Source organism: Marmota flaviventris, chromosome 11 (genome assembly GCF_047511675.1).
Source record: "Marmota flaviventris isolate mMarFla1 chromosome 11, mMarFla1.hap1, whole genome shotgun sequence".
In the NCBI taxonomy this organism is placed as follows: Eukaryota; Metazoa; Chordata; class Mammalia; order Rodentia; family Sciuridae; genus Marmota; species Marmota flaviventris.
Window position 1 is genome coordinate 63361458 of NC_092508.1, and position 18177 is coordinate 63379634.

Consider the following 18177-nt stretch of genomic DNA (forward strand, 5'->3'; position numbering starts at 1 on the left):
TTGAGGTTCTTTTTAGCAGAGTAGACTCCTGAAGCTGAGAACCTGGCGGCCGTTCAACGACCCCGCCCTCGGGGTCCCAGGGGGCGTCTTCTGGAGAGTCTGATTGTCTGGGGCGAAGGCGCAGGGAAAGCAGGGAATAAGAAGGGAGAGGACCGCAGGCCGCGAAAGCACACATAAAGCAGCCTTGCTCTTCGTGGGTGGAAACTTCCCAGGCCGCGAGCAGAGCGGGAGGGGGCGGCGGGGCGGCGGTTCCCCTAGCCTAGGCAGAGAACTGCGCGCGCGAGGCTCGGGGCGCACTGCGAGCGCGGCGGCCGCCGCCTCCTCCCCTCCCCGCCTCCGCTAGCGCTGCCTCCTCCCTCCGCCCGGCTCGGCCTCCCTAGCTCCCTCCCCTTGTGGCTGGCTCCGGCGGCAGCGGCGGGCGGGGAGGGCGTGCGCCGGTCGAGAGGTGTCGGCTGCGAGGCAAGGGAAGTTTCAAGTGGAAGGTCGTCCGCCGGCCGGCGCGTCCTCCCGCTCTCCTCCGGCAGCATCATGGCGGAGCCGAGCGGCTCGCCCGTGCACGTCCAGCTTCCCCAGCAGGCGGCCCCGGTGACAGCAACGGCAGCGGCCCCGGCGATCGCAACAGCAGCGCCCGCCCCAACCCCGGCGGCCCCTGCGGCCCCAGCCCCGGCCCCAGCGGCACAGGCCGTGGGCTGGCCCATCTGCAGGGACGCGTATGAGCTGCAGGAGGTTATCGGTCAGTGCGGCGATCGCGGCGGGGTCGGCCCAGGCCGGGCGCTGAGGCCGGGAGGGAGGTGCGGTTGTGGGCGGGAGTGGGTGCAGGATGCTGGGTTCGCCTGCAGGCACGCCCGGGAGGCAGAGGGGCCGGCTCCGGGGCCTACTGGCCTTAACATTTTTTATTTTATTTTATTTATTTATTGGTTCTCTGAGTGCTGGTGCTGCAGGAGGCGGCGCGGCGGATGTGACTCGCACTGCAGACGAGCCGCATGCTGCAAACTTTTATCTCCCGGATCGCTGGGGCGGCGGAGCTGGGCACCCGGCAACGCGGCCGCATCTCCCTCCCCCGCCGCGCGCGCGGGGGCCGGAGACCGTGGCCGACGGCCACGCGAGCAGACAGCACGGGTGGGGTGGGGTTGCGGGGACGCCGCCCTGGGCTTCGAGCGCCCCTGCGTCGCGCCTGGCGGACCGGGTCCTGGGGGACTCTGCGGGCTCAGCCGCGCCTCTGCCTCGCGTCATGACCCTCTCGCCGAGGGTAATTGGGCCACGTAGAAGCCGCGGAGGCCCAGGTTCTTTCCGAGGCCGGGGAGGATGCTGGCCTCCTTCCTGACAGCCGCCACTCCACGCCCGCCCTGCAGCCCAGCTCTTAGCGGCGCGCGGCGCGTCCGGGTACCCGCCTCCTTCAGTGCCGGGGCGCGCCGCCTGCCGCCCAGCCCGGCTGCCGGGGAGAGCGGGCGCCCTGGCTTACTGCCTGGCACCGGGCGGATGCTTCCCTCTGGTCCAGGGCTGATCTGCTAGAGTGGAACCTGGGGCTGCCTGTGATCTGCTCTCTGTCTTTAGGTGCCTTCTATCCGGCTCAAAAATATCCCCCTATCTTATATTTTTAAATGCTTGCAAAGTCGAACGGCAAGAAGCCGGTTTTACTTTTCGTTGGGCCAACCAAGTACGTGAAGGACCTTCTCTTAGAACCTTCTCTATTGGATCCTTCAGTTAAGTCTTGTCACTTGACGAAGGCTTCGGGTAAAGTGGGCTCTTAGCTTCTATCCTTATTGACACTGGGATGGGGTGCTGCTGTCCCATAATCTTGATATTTAAGGATAGTGATAAAAAGGAATTCAGGGTATCTGTGTTAAATATTTTTTCAGCCTTTTACTTAAAAATTTTAATTCCTTACCCCCCACCCCCCTTTGGAAAAATCATTGTTAAAGAAATTTCATTAGGTGTTTAAACTAGCCTTTATTTTGCCTGCTACTGTGTGGAGGAAACTCAGTTATGTATTTATTTCATAGATCTATGAAATACACACACATATGTATATGTATGTATATATATCTTTATGTCTGTCTGTGTGTGTATGAAAATGTGGGCAGGATAGTAACCTGGGAATCAAAAGGTCCAGATAACCTATATAGATATCTGTAGACAAAATTCTTTGAGTACTCAGATCTTCTTTGAGTACTCAGCCAGTCTTCTGGCTGAAGACTCTTAATGGATTAATCTTCATATCACTGCTTGAATTGAATAACTTCAGGTGCTTCTCAAAACTTAGAGTTCTTAAATAAAACCCCTTTAACCTGGCCTATATATTAGCCCCTCACCCTCAACCTGTATGCCTCCTCCCATATTCTTCCTGATTGTACCAGAATCCTCTGCTGTTCTGACAACACCTCAGGTCTTCATCCTTACCCTCTCTGCAGGCTTTTTCCTCCTCTGAGGGCCTGGCTTTAATTTTTCTTTTTTTTCCTGAAGACTGAACCCAAGGAATGCATGCTAAACACTGAGCTACCCACCAAGTCCCAAGTGCCTTTCTTTGTTTGTGAGTCACACTCAGCTTTCAGAGCCAGGGTGAATATTTTCTGAGAAGCCTCTGTTGGCTTCTCTCTGGCAAAGTATAGTGGCTGCTCGCCTGCATTTGTGTTTTTTAAATACCTCATAGCATGTAAATCTATAGTTTTTATTTGCTCAACAAGACCAGAAGGCCTACCAAGTCACAATGGTCCCTGCCCTCAGAGTCTTCAGGAGTTATTAGTAGAGGAGGGTAGGAAGGCAAAGGATTCCATAGGATCTGATCAGTGAGGGTTGGGAGAGCCCAGCGGGGAGAAGGAGTGCTAGGAGAGAATGCAAACAGGCTAATTCTCAGAAGAGGTCATAGTTGAGCTGGGACAGAAGTCTGAGTGAGTTTGTAAGGTGCTTAATTATTTCTATTGCTACTTTCCCTAACCAGTTGTCCCTAACATGGAGAGGTTGGTTTAAAGGTTGATTGTTTTCTATAGGATCTGGACCAGAATTTACATATACTCAATTTTTATGCTTATTTTGTTAATTATTAGAGATAAAATGCAAGCTTTGCCTTTTGAAGACAATATTTTGAGTTGTCCACTTTTGTGAGCTAATGGGTGAAATCTTAATGTAAGTAGAATTAATTGCAGGGCCTCTTCCTGCTTGTAGTAACAACACTGTTAATTATGGTTGATCAAATTAACGGGGGAAAAGAAAAGAAATTTACCAGTGGAATTTGAGAACAGAAATACCTGCCTATTCTACTTCTATTTTTGCACATCATATTGTGGGAAATGCTTTTCTACATTTTAAATGTATCTTATGTTTTCCCAACTAAAAGAGATGGCCTGTGTCGAGGTCCTGTAACTGAAAAACCAAATTGCTGGAATGGGTTTTGGAAGGGCTTAATGTTTACAGGGAATTACAAACCCATTTCCATTTAGTCTGTAATACTGGTTGATTGAACTTGTGGTTTAGTGCTTTTGTTTAAACATTACAAGCAAGAAGTTAGTAGCTCAAACACTGAACCAGTTTCTACATGAATGCTAAGTTGACAGCCTTTGCCTTTGCCCACCATAAGGCAGGTGTCATATAATATGACTTCAGCAGTGTGAATGGTGACCAGCAGGAGGCTAGAATATGCCTGAGCAGAAAGCCAAAGGGAGAGACATTGTGCTTTAACTTTCCAGAGTGGCACAGGAGCACTCAGAACTTTTTCTTCCTTTCCTTCTGGTTAGAGAGAGTTTGGGGTTCCAGGATTTAGGAGAAAGTAGGATTACTAAAATTCAAACAGCAGTTTCCTTTTTCTTTTTTAAACTTATTCCGTTTCAGAAAAATAAAACACAGATTTTTTCAAGTCTAAAAATAAAGTTTACTTTTTTGTTGCATTGTTGTTGTTGTGACATTAAAGAGCAGGGGAGAAATTGTATGTTTTTAAGAATAATCTGGTTCAGAAGTTTATGTGTGACCTAGAAATGATATAAAAATCTGTTGGGGTAAGCTTTATACTCAGAGGGAGTTAAAAATGAAATTATTAAATTCCTCTGTCAGCTAATATCCTTGTATTAGTAGATTTCAAACATCCCTGTCTCCGGTACAAGTAACTGTTCTTTGCAGGCTTTCTAGTCAGTCAATTTGTGTCTTTACTTTCATTTATCTTTTGTTTTTCACCTTTCACCTCAACCCACCCCCAAATTCCATCTTAAGAAATGTAAGGGGCACTTGGAGTTATGCCAGTTGAAAAATTAGTTAGTTGGTGTTATTAATAGTATCACCTTGATTCTTTAAATTAATCAAAGGTGAATTATGTAAATGTCGACTTGGGCATCTCTGGGAGAATGGAACAATCTCAATAAAGTTTGAAGATCTCAGTCTTTGCCATATTCGTTTGTGTGTTTGAAGCAGGTAATCCCAGCAGTGCTGTTATCTTTGTTTATTTTCCCCTGAGAAACTCTAAACTGACTTCTGATTCAGAATGTTTGATTTTCTTAGTCTGTGTGTGGCCAGATGAGCCTTTCTTCATGTAATTTTTTGCACTTGATTTTTCAGCATTGCTTCACTTTTGTCCTGGGTGGTCATTTAGAATGATCTACAAGTAACAATTTGCCATCTTAGTCAACAAATAGAACTGACTGCTAGAATGGTAGCCCAGTTTGATAGAGTTCCTCTTTAGGTGCATTTCTCCAGACTCCTGTATCAAGGCCTGTGGCCAGGTCTTGAAGGAGCAACAGCTTATCCTAAAATGAGATTTGCAGACAGCCCAGGGATTCCATGATTTAGGGGTTAGAACTGGTCCTAGAGGCCATTTAAGGACAGTAGTGGTGCCTAGGGAAGCTGGAGCAATGAGTGTGTATTCTGGTCTCACAGACCTTTACACCAGGCTGCCTTGCTGCTTTGATTTTGATTAGTTTAGCTTTTTTTTTTAAAAGTATTTAAAGAGGGCTACTGAAGACAGGCTTTGATTTTAATGATTTCATCTTAAAAAATATAAAGAGAAAAATGCTTGTTTTAATTTATTTGCTGTGATTATATATAGATTCTATATGTATTTATGTACATATGTATACATAGATATTATACATATTTCAAAAGTTTTTACTATTTTTAACCTTTAAAAATATTTTTCTTTCTTGTGGTGTTGGGGATGGAACCTAGGGCCCTGAGAATGCTATGCAAGCATACTACTACTGTGCTACACCTCACCCTGTTTTAACTTTGTTTTTTTCCTTTGGCAGTACCGGGGATTGAACCCAGGGCCTCACACATGCTAGGCAGGTGCTCTACTACTGAGCTACATCCCCAGGCCCTTATTTTAACCATTTTTTTAAGTGTGCAATTCAGTGGCATTTATTATATTCTCAGTAGAAGTGCTCTTTAAATAAATATGCTTTCAAACTTTAAGTTTGGGCTTCTGGCTCAAAGGCAGAAAATCTTGAGGTTAAAAAAAAATAATATGGGAGAGGGACTGAAATTCTTGCTTTGTTGATTCATTTGTGACTGATAATATACATTTCCTCCTGACTCTTGTGGTTTATTGTACACTGCACTTTTGGATGGTGTTTGAAAATAAATTGCAGCAGTGCCAGCTCTGGAGTCGGATGGTCTGGTCTGTTTTATGTCCTGCCATAGCGGTCACTGTCATTTGTGACCTTGAACGAATTACTTAGATGTGTCTGCACTCAGTTTCTTCACTGGTAATATGAAGGTGATAAAAATAGAGTTGTGAGGATGAAGAGAATGTAAAGCACTTGTAACAGTGCTTGGCACAGGGCACACTCAATTAGTCTTAGCCATAACTAGCATAAACTCCATTTGCTAGTCAGATTCAAGTTATCAGGACAGAACACAGTCCTGTCTTTGGCAAGACTTTGAAGTGGCTTGAAGAGTTTCTCTGCTTGGTTTCTGCCAGGGAAGGAAGGGGGAGGGAGAGGGAGAGATTGCCTTCATGTCTGGTGGATGCCTTGCAAGGGGAGCCAGAGGCTCAGGTGGGGCTGGCTTCTTGCATCTCTGTAGCCCCACACCACCCACACCACCGCTGCTGTGAGAAGGAAGCTAGAGAGAGACCTGTGGAGCTCCTGGCGATTTGGATAACTCAGGGGTTTGGGTGCCAAATGGCCCTCTGACAAGTGGTGAGAGCATCCTGCGGGAAGGTTGCTGGGGAGGAACAGCCCATTATGGAAGGGCTCTGAGAGCAACCTGCTAAGATGGCACTTTTCTTCCACCTCTGAGTTTGCCCTGAAGGGTGCCATGCTGGCAGGAAATGCTGCTGACTAAAAGAAATATTTACTGTGTGTCCCTGTGAGTGAGAGGAAAGGGGCCTTCACTTTCAGATAAAGTCATCTTCTTTGTGCTCCTCTCTCCTCCCCTCAGCTTACAAATATTCTCAAGACTCTCTCTTTTTTTCTTTTTCTTTTTTTGCAGTGTTGGGGATTGAAGCCCCTCCTGCATGCTAGCGAGTGCTCTACCTACCACTTGCTACACTCCCAGTGTACCACTGGGCTACACTCTCAGTCCTCTTTCTTATCTTAAAAGACAAAAGAGAACAGCAATGGACACCATCACTCTGTTTGCTTCTCCCCCCTCTGGCTAGGTCCTTATCTTTTTCCTTCCATTGACAGCTAAGCTGTTAGAAGGAACCTCCCATTCACTTCCAGCCCTCTGCAATCTGGCTTCTTTCTGTCTTCTCTGTGAAAAACCTAAGTTGCTCTCTCTACAAGCATAGCAATCCCTCTGTGGCCAGAGCCAGGGACATAGTGGTGCCTTTCAGTCTTCCCCCCTCAGCAGGTCTGGGCACCATCTTTCATTTCTGATGGAATGACAGCCGGGGCTTTGGTGTCATTTCTGGCTCTTGTACTTCCTTCTGCTTCCCCTGCCTGCCACAGCTCCCTGGAATCCATACCTCTAGGTCTGAAACTGAAGGGCTGACTTTGCATTGGTATTTGGATACCTTCATAAGGTCTTTGTTTAAATGCTGCTCGGGAACTCTATACTCACCATTAAACGAGGTCTCTCCACCCTTATATCAGTCCTAATCCTGCTTCTTCTACGCTCTGCCTCTTCTTGAAAACTCTCAAGCGTGAAATATTATAGTCATCCTGTGCTTTTTCATCTTCACCAGTCTTCTACATCTAGTTGATCAAAGCCTTAATCTTTAGCATCCTTGAAATCTTTGGTCTGCCTTTGACTTTCCAGTTGGCCCCCACGGGTCTAGTTCAAGCCTTTGTCAGTTCTTATGTGGATTATTATAATTTTCTAATCTTCATTCTTTGTCCCCATTCTTGTTTCCAGCTCCAGTTTGCATTGTTACAAAGTGATATCCCTATGCCATTTTTTTTTTTTTTATCATTGCTCACAGGCTTAAATTGCCTTAGTAGCCTTCCCATCATCCTCCAGATTCACTCTCTCCATGGCTTTTAAGGCCTCTTGGAAATTATCTCTTGTCTCTCTTTTTATCCACATCTTGTCATTTTCATCCTTAGGATGGACCCTGTAGCCAGGGGGATCCTTGTGCAGTTGCTGAAATGCTTCATGCTTCTGTAGCTTCTGTGGGGCAAGTTTTCCCTCCACTACCCTTCTTTTATCTGTGTAAGAGTTCTGTCTCTTCTTTTATATTGTACTCTATTGGAGTAAAAGATGAATGTTGAAAAGTATACCTAAGGCAGCCTTCTCTCTCTCTCTCTCTCGATACTGGAGATTGAGGTCAATGTTGGTCTACTCTGAGCTGCAACCCCAGTCTTTCTTCTTCTTTTTCTTTTTCTTTTTTTTTTTTTTTGGTACTGGGATTGAACCCAGGGGCATATTACCACTAAGCTACATCCTCAGCCCTTTTATTTTTCTTTTGAGACAAGGTCTCACTAAGTTGCTTAGGGCCTTGCTAATTTGTTGAGTCTGGCATTGAATTGGGATTCTCCTGTTTTAGCCTCCCAAGTCACTGGGATTATAGGTGTACGTTACCATGCCTGGCCAACACCAGTTATTTTTAAAATTTAATTAATTAATTAATTTTAATCAGGTATATATGACAGCAGAATGCATTTTCATTCATTGTACACAATTGCAGTCATATATGTACCTAGGGTAATGATGTCCATCTCATTCCACCATATTTTCTGCCCCCATTCCCCTTCCTCATCCCTCCCTCCCCTTTGCCCAATCAAAGTTCCTCCATTTTTCCCATGCTCATCCCCCTATTATGGTTCAGCATCCACTTATCAGAACATTCGGCCTTTGGTTTTTTGGGATTGGCTTACTTCACTTAGCGTGATATTCTCTAACTCCATCCATTTACCTGCAAATGCCATAATTTTATTATCTTTTAATGCTGAGTAATATTCCACTGTGTGTATATATATCAGTTTCTTTATCCATTCATCTATCGAAGGACATCTAGGTTGCTCCCACAGTTTAGCTATTGTGAATTGTGCTGCTATGAACATTGATGTGATTGTGCCACTGTAGAATGCTGTTTTTAAGTCCTTTGGGTATAGACCAAGGAGTGGGATAGCTGGGTCAAATGGTGGTTCCATTCCAAGTTTTTTACGGAATCTCCATACTGCTTTCCAGATTGGTTGCACCAATTTGCAGTCCCAGCAGCAATGTTTGAGTGTGCCTTTTCCCCCACATCCTCGCCAACACTTATTGTTTTTTGTATTCTTGATAACTGCCATTCTGACTGGTGTGAGATGAAATCTTAGAGTAGATCTGATTTGCATTTCTGTAATTACTAGAGATGTTGAACATTTTTTCATATATTTGTTGATTGACTATGTATCTTCTTCTGAGAAGTGTCTGTTCAGTTCCTTAGCAACCCCAGTCATTTTTTGATACCGTGTCTGGCTGTGTTGCCCAGGCTGGCTTCAAACTTGGGATCTTCCTGCCCAGCCTCCCAAGTAGCTGGGGTAAGCACCAGCATGCCTGGCTGGGTTCTTTTTTTAAAGACCCTGAATAAATGATTTCCCTGCACAGAAACAATCTCTAGAACCCTCCCTTCCTACTTCTCTGGCCCTGTTGGGTCCTTCCATCCCTAGCAGTTCTCCCACTTAGGCCAATTGTTTCCTTTGTGCCCAGCCTGGCACTAGGCTATTAATGCCTCCTTGAGGACAGAATCTCATTTCTATGCTCAATGCCTCACATGACATTTTTGGTAAATGTTTTCTGGATAAAGGCCTTAGTTCTGGGGACACATATTTTCTTCACTCCTGGTGGAAGAGGAACATTGTCTGATGTCTCAAAAGTTTGCCTTCCTGGATCCTGAGGATTTGATATTGTCTGTGGTTAATGGTGGCACTTACTCTGTTGAGTTTGGGCCAATCAGCTTAAAGTCCTCTGTAGAAATTAGCTCATTGATCCTGGTAGATCAAGAGTAAGCACTCTGAGTGCTTCCACCTGTTTGTGTTATGGGGCACAGAGAGGCCTGGCTCTCCAGAGGTCAGGGGACTGAGAAGTGGCGTCTACAGAGTACAGGACCAAGGCCTGCCTGCCAAAGTTCAGGAGTCCTTTCACTTAGTTATTCTAGGGCCAGACAGGGAAGTCCACTGCCCCCTCAAAAGCCCTAGAGCTTTCCTTTCTTGAATGTACCCAGGATCTCTGTCCTGTTATGTGTTTACATATAACCTTCATTTATAAGCTCTGTAGGGCCTCTTGCTGTGTAGAAATCAGGATTGTTGGAGAGGATCAGGAGCACAGGTGAAACACAGGAGCAGAATTGCAGACCAAGTGGCTTTCAGAGGTTGTTACAATGGCCAGGGTTGTATTTTTATAAATTATAAGGGACCAAGAGTGATAGGATGGGAGTGGTACATACCAAGACCATAGAACTAGCTTTTATTTTTAAGTTGAAACCATTCTAATGGATGCTGTAACTCCTCTTCAGTGTATCTTTTGGGAAAGATCATTTTTTTTTTTTCTTATTTAGATAGAATCCTCATGTCATCATGTGAGGCTTTACATTTCCTTCCAGGTCAGTTTTGTTTAAACTATATCAAAACAACTCCAAGATGATTGAAATGATTCAGAGGGTCTCTCTCTCTCTCTCTCTCTCTCTCTCTCTCTCTCTCTCTCTCTCTCTCTTTCTGTGTTTCAAATGTGCCATTCATTGATTCAGTTTTTTATTCTAGAAAAGGATTCAGTATTAATTAAAAAGGCACTTCAGACTTGGCTTAACAGGAAAGCAGAAGAGAAATGGTAGTGTTTTAGAGAATGGTTTGGCAGTGCTTTATTTCTAGAATTGATTTAGATACACACTTTGGAATCCAATGTGAGTAAATGCTGAAGTATTTTAAGTTTCTTCTTATTTGCCAAACAGTTATTCGAGAATGAATTCTGGCTTGGCTTTAAGAAATGTCTTAAACGTTGAGGAAGTAGATGAATTGACCTTTTAAACTGATTGTATATTTTGGTACATAGGAAAACATCATTTTAAGATGGAATTGTTGGAAATCTTGACACTCATTTTATCTTTAATTTTATTTCAAATTGCTTCCATTAAGTGACGTTTATGCTAAACTATCATATAGTTCTTCCCTTAGGTAAAATTATACATTTTGGTGACATTTATAGGGTTTTAGTTTTCCATTCTTTATTCACTGTTGGAACTCTGCCAGAAAAAACTAGATGGAAAGTGGAGATGGATGACTTTCTGCCATGTAAATGATAGATCTTCATCTGGAGAGTATTTTGGAAACCAGTGAACTGTGACATTTGAGACTTCTCATAATCACTCTATTGATAGTTGAGGTCTTAGAAGAATTCATGATCTTGTTTTGAACTGGAAACATCAGTTGGTATCAGGGTTGTAATAAGGAGCACTCCAGTTGCTTTCTTCCCTGCCCTATTTAGTTTGGTGATCAGAAAAGGATTATGTTTTTTGGGTTGGTAGCTTTTGGGGTTGTATTGCTTAGATTTTAATTTAAATAAACCAGTCTCCTCTCTTCCTTTCTTTCTCTACCTTCCTTTTCCTCCTTTTTTCCCGGCAATGCCTCTCTCCCACGTTGCTTAAGGGGTGACTCAGAAAGCAGAGGAAGAGGAGCATCAGAAGAGGGTTCCTAGGGGAAGGAGTGGAAGGTCAGTGCTGGCCTTTAGTTCCCAAGTGAGAGATGGCATAAGCATGAAGAGGGGATAAGGACATCCAGTTTTGGAAGAAAGTGAAAAGAAAATCTATTGTAGCACCTTTGTTTTATAACTGAAGACTCTCAAGGTCAGAGTTGAAGTACCTTGTCTGTGATCCCAAAGTCCTTAGACTCCCAGGCTCATGATTCCCGCCTAGTTCAGTATTTTCTTCTGTGTACATCACATTGTTTCCCTGTTTGTGGGAAGGAAGGGAACATAGAATTGAGAATTTATTAATTATAAGCTTTGGGTATAGTTCAGTGAAAAAGAGTGTGTGCTTAACATTTGTAAGGCCTTGGGTTCAATTCCTAGCACCACCACCCCCAATAATTTATTAACTATCATTTCATTTTATTTTTCATTTTTTTATCGGTGCTGGCAATCAACCTCAGGGCCTTGTGTAAACTAGACAAGCACTCTACTGAAGTAGTGAACAACTCCCCCCCCCCCCCCGAACTACCATTTTAATAGAGTAAATATACATCTGAGTACATATTTACCATATAGTAAAAATCTTATTTCTTTAGAGGTGTTAAAATGATTTTCATATATCTTTGTTCATCGTTGTGATGGTTTAACATGTAAACCAAACTGTATATAAATACATAATACCTTTCTTTTAACCATCATCCTTTGCCTGCTGTATTACAATAGTGTGAAGTATTTGGTTGTAATTTGTCAGTGACGTGGACATGGGTACGTGGTGTGCACTCCTTTGTGTGTGTGTGTGTGTGTGTGTGTGTGTGTTGCAAAGTAAGGCTGAGGAACAGGAAGGTGGTGGGTGAGGAAAGATGTTTGAGATAGATAGGCTGTAGGATTACTACTTGGAACAAAGTTTTTGCACAGGGTCGGGTTTTTGCACTTCTGCCGGGCTAGGAGTAGCTAGCAAAGAACTGTCCAGTGTGGAAGTTAAAACATGTTAAAATGTAAATTATGTTTAAATTGAAAATTAAGTGGAATTAAAGAAGTAAGAGAAGGTTCTGAAGTTGTGCTGCTAACATTTTGAGTGCCCAGTAGCCAATTGTGGCTGGTGACTGCCTTGTGGGGTAGTTCAGGTGCAGGCTATCTCTCCATTGTTGCAGAAAGTTTCGCGTGGCAGAGCTGGGTGGCATTTCTCAGATACCTTCAGAGACTGGGTGGATAATGTTACAATGGCTGTGAGTGGTGCTAGACTACCTCCTAAACATGCTCAGGCATTGCCACTACTGTAGAAGTTCAGGAAGGACATAGGCATCCCAACCCTGATTTGTTTAAAAGTCTTTGGTTTCATGTGCTCAGTTGGGAGTCTAATTTTCATATTTCCAGGTGAAGAGTTCTTCTTTTTGTGTGTGTGTGTGTGGTAACAGACACCCCTTTTGACTTAGGGAGTCAGTTTTAAGGCATGAGTTTTTATGTTACCCACTGAACTCATTCTGACAGTGTTCTTGTGATTTCTATAAACATAGAGGTTCCTCCCAAATAAAATGAAGTATTTTCAGAAGCATCAAAATGTTATATTTCTTTAAAAAAAAACTTAAAATTTTTGGGGTTGGATGGTAGCAGTCAGAATCATTTTTTTTAAAAAATATTATGAAGAATTGACTGAAAAGTTTTTTTTTTTTATTTTTTATGAAATTGCAAGGAAAGTCTGAATTTCATCCTACTTAGGAAAATAACACCTATGATAATTTTAATCACTTAAAAGGTGAGTTTTCCGGGTCCAGTGGTGCTCACCTGTAATTCCAGCTGCTGGCAGGCTGAAGCAGGAAGATTGCAAGTGCTAGGGAGACCCTGTCTCTAAAACAGGGTATGGGGCTGAGATGTAGCTTGGTAGTAGAAGGCTTGCCCAGTATGTGGAATCAGGGCCCTGGGTTTGAACCCCAGCACCACCAGCACCAGCATCAGCACCAGCACAACAGCAAAGAAGAGTTTTTTCTCCCTTGAGCTGAAAGATTTTGGTATTTGAGTCATCAAAGGACTAATGGTTTAGTATAAGTTATACATCATAAGTCAAATAAAATATCCAGTGTGTAAGTCAGTACTTTAATAAAAATTCATACAGAATTACTACTATTTGGGTTAGATACTTGCCTTACTGGCAGAAGGAATTAACTACTAAAAGGTGACAAAAAATCTGGATAGGGAGAATAATTGGTTTAATTTTGGACAGTTGAGGAACAGTCTGTACTTTCTCACGTTTAGTGTCCCTTGAGTGACTGGGGCTGTAACAGAGGATGTTTCACTCTGTAATCCTTTTTAAATTTTTTTTTTTTTCTTACAGATGCCCTTTTAAGCTTCTGGAGTCCCAAACCCAGGGCCTGATCTTAAACAAGAGTTGTTGTGGAAACATTTCTAATACGGCAACTTTCCTGGGTAGTTTGGTGGCTGAAAGGGGGAGAGGAAGTGTTTTTGTATAGCTCTGAATTGTGATCATTAGAATAAACTTAGACTAGTACTATTTTTGGCACAAATCAAGACAGAATAGATTGTTTACCTTTACTAAAATAAATACTCATGGTTGTTTAAAAAGTGACAATGCTGGGGTGGGTGTGTAGTTTAGTGGTACAGTGCTTGCCTGCCTAGCATATATGAGCCCTGGGTTCAGTCCCTAGCACTGAAAAGAAAATGTCATTGTGGCTGTCTTGGCCCCAAACTGATGAGCTTCTCAGTTCCTCTGTAGCCATCTTCCTGATGATTTCCACAGAAGCAGCAGGACTTTCTGAAGGCTCTGATTTCATGTCCTCTTTTTCGGGCCCACTAGAAACAGATAACTATGTGTGCTTAACAAGTCTTCAATGAGAAGGGGGATATTAAAGTTTCAGCTACTGAGTAGGTAAAAGTTATAATCAGGCATATTTTTCTTTTTTGCTTGTGCATATACATTATGGTCCATTTCACTCCTTGTAATAAAAATAATATTACCAGGTATAGAGGCACATGCCTGTAATACCAGCTGCTTGGCAGGCTGAGGCAGAAGGATCATGAATTGGAGGCTAGCCTCAGCAATTTTATAGTAAGACATTGTCTCAAAAAAATGAAAGGGATGGGGATCGAGCTCAGTGGTAGAGGGTCCTTGGGTTCAATCTCCAGTACCTCTACAAAAAATAAATAAATAAAGAAAGAAAAAAATATACTACCTATACCTCTGAGGTTATAAAAAACTCCAGGCTTATTTATTTTAAGCTTCCCAAATATTATAGAAGCAATAAAAGATGATCATTGCAGAAAATTTGGGTATAGATGATTAAAAGGTGGGTAAGTTACTAGTAACCTTATTACCTAAGACTAGATAGGTACTGTTTGAATTTTGGTGTCAGGAGTACAAGTTTAAATGAAATGGGACTTTGGGGGAAAAATGTAAATTGGTATTTTGGGAAATTGCTAGTTTTTTGCATTTTCTTTCACAGTTAATTTGTTCAGAGCAAGAAAGATAAGCAGAAAGATAAGCTTGCTAGTTCTAGATTAATATTTGTTTGTCAAAATAATTTGTTTGATTCTTGTGTGTGTGTGTGTGTGTGTGTGTGTGTGTGTGTGAGTATGTGTGTGTGTGTGTGTGTGTGAGAGATTTTTGGATCAAACCCAAGCGCCTCGTACATGCTCAGCAAGCACTCTATGGCAGAACTACATCCCAACCCAATTCCTTTCTTGAGAATTTGGTACACATATTGAAAAAAAGTGTGTAAGTGAATTTTTTCTTATACTTAAATGTTTTCAGAATCACAGAATATATCCATCAAAATCTATATTGTAGTTTAATATTTCTGTAAAATTACCTGTCATACTTTGCCTTTTGTCCCTTGGGTACTGTTGGAACACCTTGTTCTGATATTTGGAACTTTCTCTACTAGAAAGTGGAATGACTTTACAGAAAGTTCTGGAATAGAAGCTGAGTGTAATTTTCTGGGCTGAAAGTATAGCTCAGTGGTAGAACACTTGCTTAGGGTCCTGGCTCCTAGGTCCTGGGTTTGATCCAAACAAAGGGTAGGTAACTTCCTTATTGTTTATGGGTGTGTTTAAACAGAATGATGACTTTCAGATTTCACACTGACCTTTCAATACCAAACCTAGAGCTGGTAGTGTGAGAATTTTCTAGATTGGTGAAATATGTGATGTCTTTTTATAGAACTAGCTATCTGATTTATGGACATGTGGAAGAAATGAATCTTTGGGAATTTAATTTGAAATGAATGTTGGAATTTTTGATCTTTTAAATTTCAGGGATTTTATAGTATTTAGAACAAAAGGATGAAATAGCTATTGGCACGACTAACCTTTATTTTATTAAAAAAAGGTTTTTAAATTACAATAGTATAATACTTGAGTATCCAGTAGGTAAAAATAACAACCCTCAGTTTTCATTGCTCAGAGATATCCTCTGTGGGTCATTAGCTATGTATCTTTTCAGATGCTCTTCTGTGTATACATATACATGCATTTTTTTCCAAAATGTACATTATGCATGTAATGTGGCAACTATACATATTGTTCTGCAATTTGTACATTTTACTTCTAACATAAAAAATGTTACTCATATATTTTATTTTCATATGTTTTCTGTATATATTTATAGTAAAATATACATTTTATATGTATTCACAGATATAATTCTAGGTCCTTTCTCTTGGCCCAACCTTATTTTAAGATACTCTTGCCAGGCATGGTGGTGCATGCATAATCCCAGCTGCTTAGGGAGCTGAGATGGGAGAATTCCAAGTTTGAGGTCAGCCTGGGCAATTTGGTGAGACCCTGTCTCAAAATACAAATTTTTTAAAAGGCTGAGGATTTATCCCAGTGGCAGGTGTTTGCCTAGCATTTACAAGGTCTTGATTTCAATCCCCAGCACCATAAAATGATGAATGTATCGTTTGATTACAAGGAATAGGGACTCCCTAAAATGAGGAAAGTAATAGGGCATTTGTTATAAAGATAGATGTGGAAATAGGGAGATAGGAATATCATCCACAACCCCAGGTTTTGCAGCATCACAGGAAAAAACTGAGCCATCTATCCAGGTCTTTGGAAATTCCAGTAAAATTGACCTTTCATGGACCCTGGAGGTGAATAGGACAAACAGTAGGGATTTTTTTTTTTTTTTTTTTTTGTAATTCACCCTCTGGATCCTCTAGCCTTAGCACAGTGTCTAGTCAGTGCGCATTTGCTTTTGCACATGTCTGCTTGCTTCTCTTCTGTTCTCTTCCTTATCCACTGCCTGTGCATCTCTTCTGTGTCATATAGTTTCTGCTGAGTCAGAATTTTGGCTCATTCAATGCCCCTATGGCTCATGTAGCTTCTCACTTTTTTTCTTTTAGCCACAGCCCTGCCTGCTAATTGCTGAATTCCCTTCATTATTTCCCAGTCTTAGTTCCAAAGAGTCTGGTTTTTGCCAGAATCCCTTCATGGAACACCCAACTGCCCTAAACTTAGAAATCCTTCTTGTATAAGGGCATAACATCAGAAGCTCCTGACTGGGAAAGGACCTCAGGTATGACAGGCACCTTGAGTTAGTCATTTATGTAATAGTGAGAGAGGGGGAGAGAAGTGACCCAGTGTGTGTATCACCCCAATCAGCAAAACATAGTACTTATCTATTTTTTTGTTTAAAAATGAATACACAGTTTATTCTTTTAAGTCAGTAAATACTTCCCTTGGAAGCAACCTCCCCTTTTCCATGTGGACTATAAATTGGGAAAGCTCACATCCAGTCTCAATTGTAAACTGTCTTTTATTCTGAAATGCAGATATCTGAATCGCGAAGTGCTGTCTTACCTTTTCTGCTGGATTTAAAGTACAAGAAATAGCTCATTATGTTTATGACATGAGATTCTGAGAAAATGTACCTAAGACTAGCGGCTGCTAAAGGAGCTCATTTCCCTCTGTCAATAGTTTTATCTCAGCAGTATCTTCTCCCTGGATATTGGGAAGAGAATCTGATCCTCCCATGTTTTATAATGTACTTGGCAGTCAGAGTTTCAGGGATGAAAGCCTGTTAGTGTCCCTCTGGAAGAGTTCTCTAAGGTGCTTTGTTCTCCTGAGGGTCACCATCAAGTACCCTTTGTTTTTTTTTTTTTTTTTTTTGCCTGTTCTCCTTTCTGCTTTACTCCAAAGCAGTGGCTAGAGGGTGGAATGTTTCAGTGACCCTTGAGCCTCTCAGACCTTGACTTTGGTGCCTGTGTCCCTTGAAATCTCAAGGGCAGTTTCCCTGTTACTTCTTTAAATAAGGAACATGCTCATAGAATGCTGTTAGTCTGGTTTCAGATCACTTGAAATGTAATCTGATTTGAGAGGCAGCGTTTCAATTCCTGCTTACCAAGAGGTTGTTTTGATTATCATTTTGTAGGAATTTCTCTTGGGTAAAAGGAAGGTGAAGAACATATTTGGATGAGAGCACCAAATGGTCTGATGACATTGTAGAAAGTTTCTTCTGGTAGTCTTGAATTCTTTGTTTTAATCTGCTTAAAAATGCCTTTTTAGTACATAAGCAAAATTAAACATTATTTCATTAAAGACTGTACAATACTCTTTCTTGTTTAGGAGAAAAATCTTTTAAGTCCTTTTTGGTAAGGACATGTGCAATTTAAAGCCTTCATTTGATGCCCTGGTTCTAGCTGATAGGTATGTTAATCTCTATTTGATTGCTTTGGCTGGGAGTTGAAAAAAATCACCTAGTGCCTGGCTTAGGGCGTATTTGTAAATGTGCTTCTTTTAGTTCTCATTTTGTGAAAAAGTGAAATGAATTTTCCTACTATTATTTTATTATAGATTTGACTGTTTGATTACTGAATTTATATAAAAAGTTTTAACATTTTCTCCTTTGACTACATCCATCCTTTCTTTATCGTTTTCTGCTTGATGGATCTGATCAGTGCATAGTGAGTGTATATGTAGATTCTTCCTTATAAATTACTGTAGCATGACAGTATTCTAAGAAAGTGAATTTTTAAAATTGGCTATTCCTGTTTTGGTTTAATTTTCACTACTGTTTTCTTTGTTCTCGCCTTGGAAGTGACCAAGTGTGTGTGAATATGATTTTATGTAGGATATATGACTATACTACTTTTTTGCAATGTGTATACAGGCATACCCCAGTGGTATCACAAC

General features: G+C 41.9%; 1 protein-coding gene across 1 annotated transcript in view; it reads left to right on the top strand.

The window, feature by feature from the left end:
* Positions 1-287: 287 nt before the first annotated feature.
* Positions 288-18177, top strand: part of Stk39 (serine/threonine kinase 39) — a 270584-nt gene continuing 252694 nt past the window's right edge. Inside the window, exon 1 of the mRNA XM_027946124.2 lies at positions 288-733. Within this exon, the coding sequence (XP_027801925.2) occupies positions 529-733 (205 nt within the window). The 5' untranslated portion in view covers positions 288-528. The remainder of the gene's footprint in view (positions 734-18177) is intronic.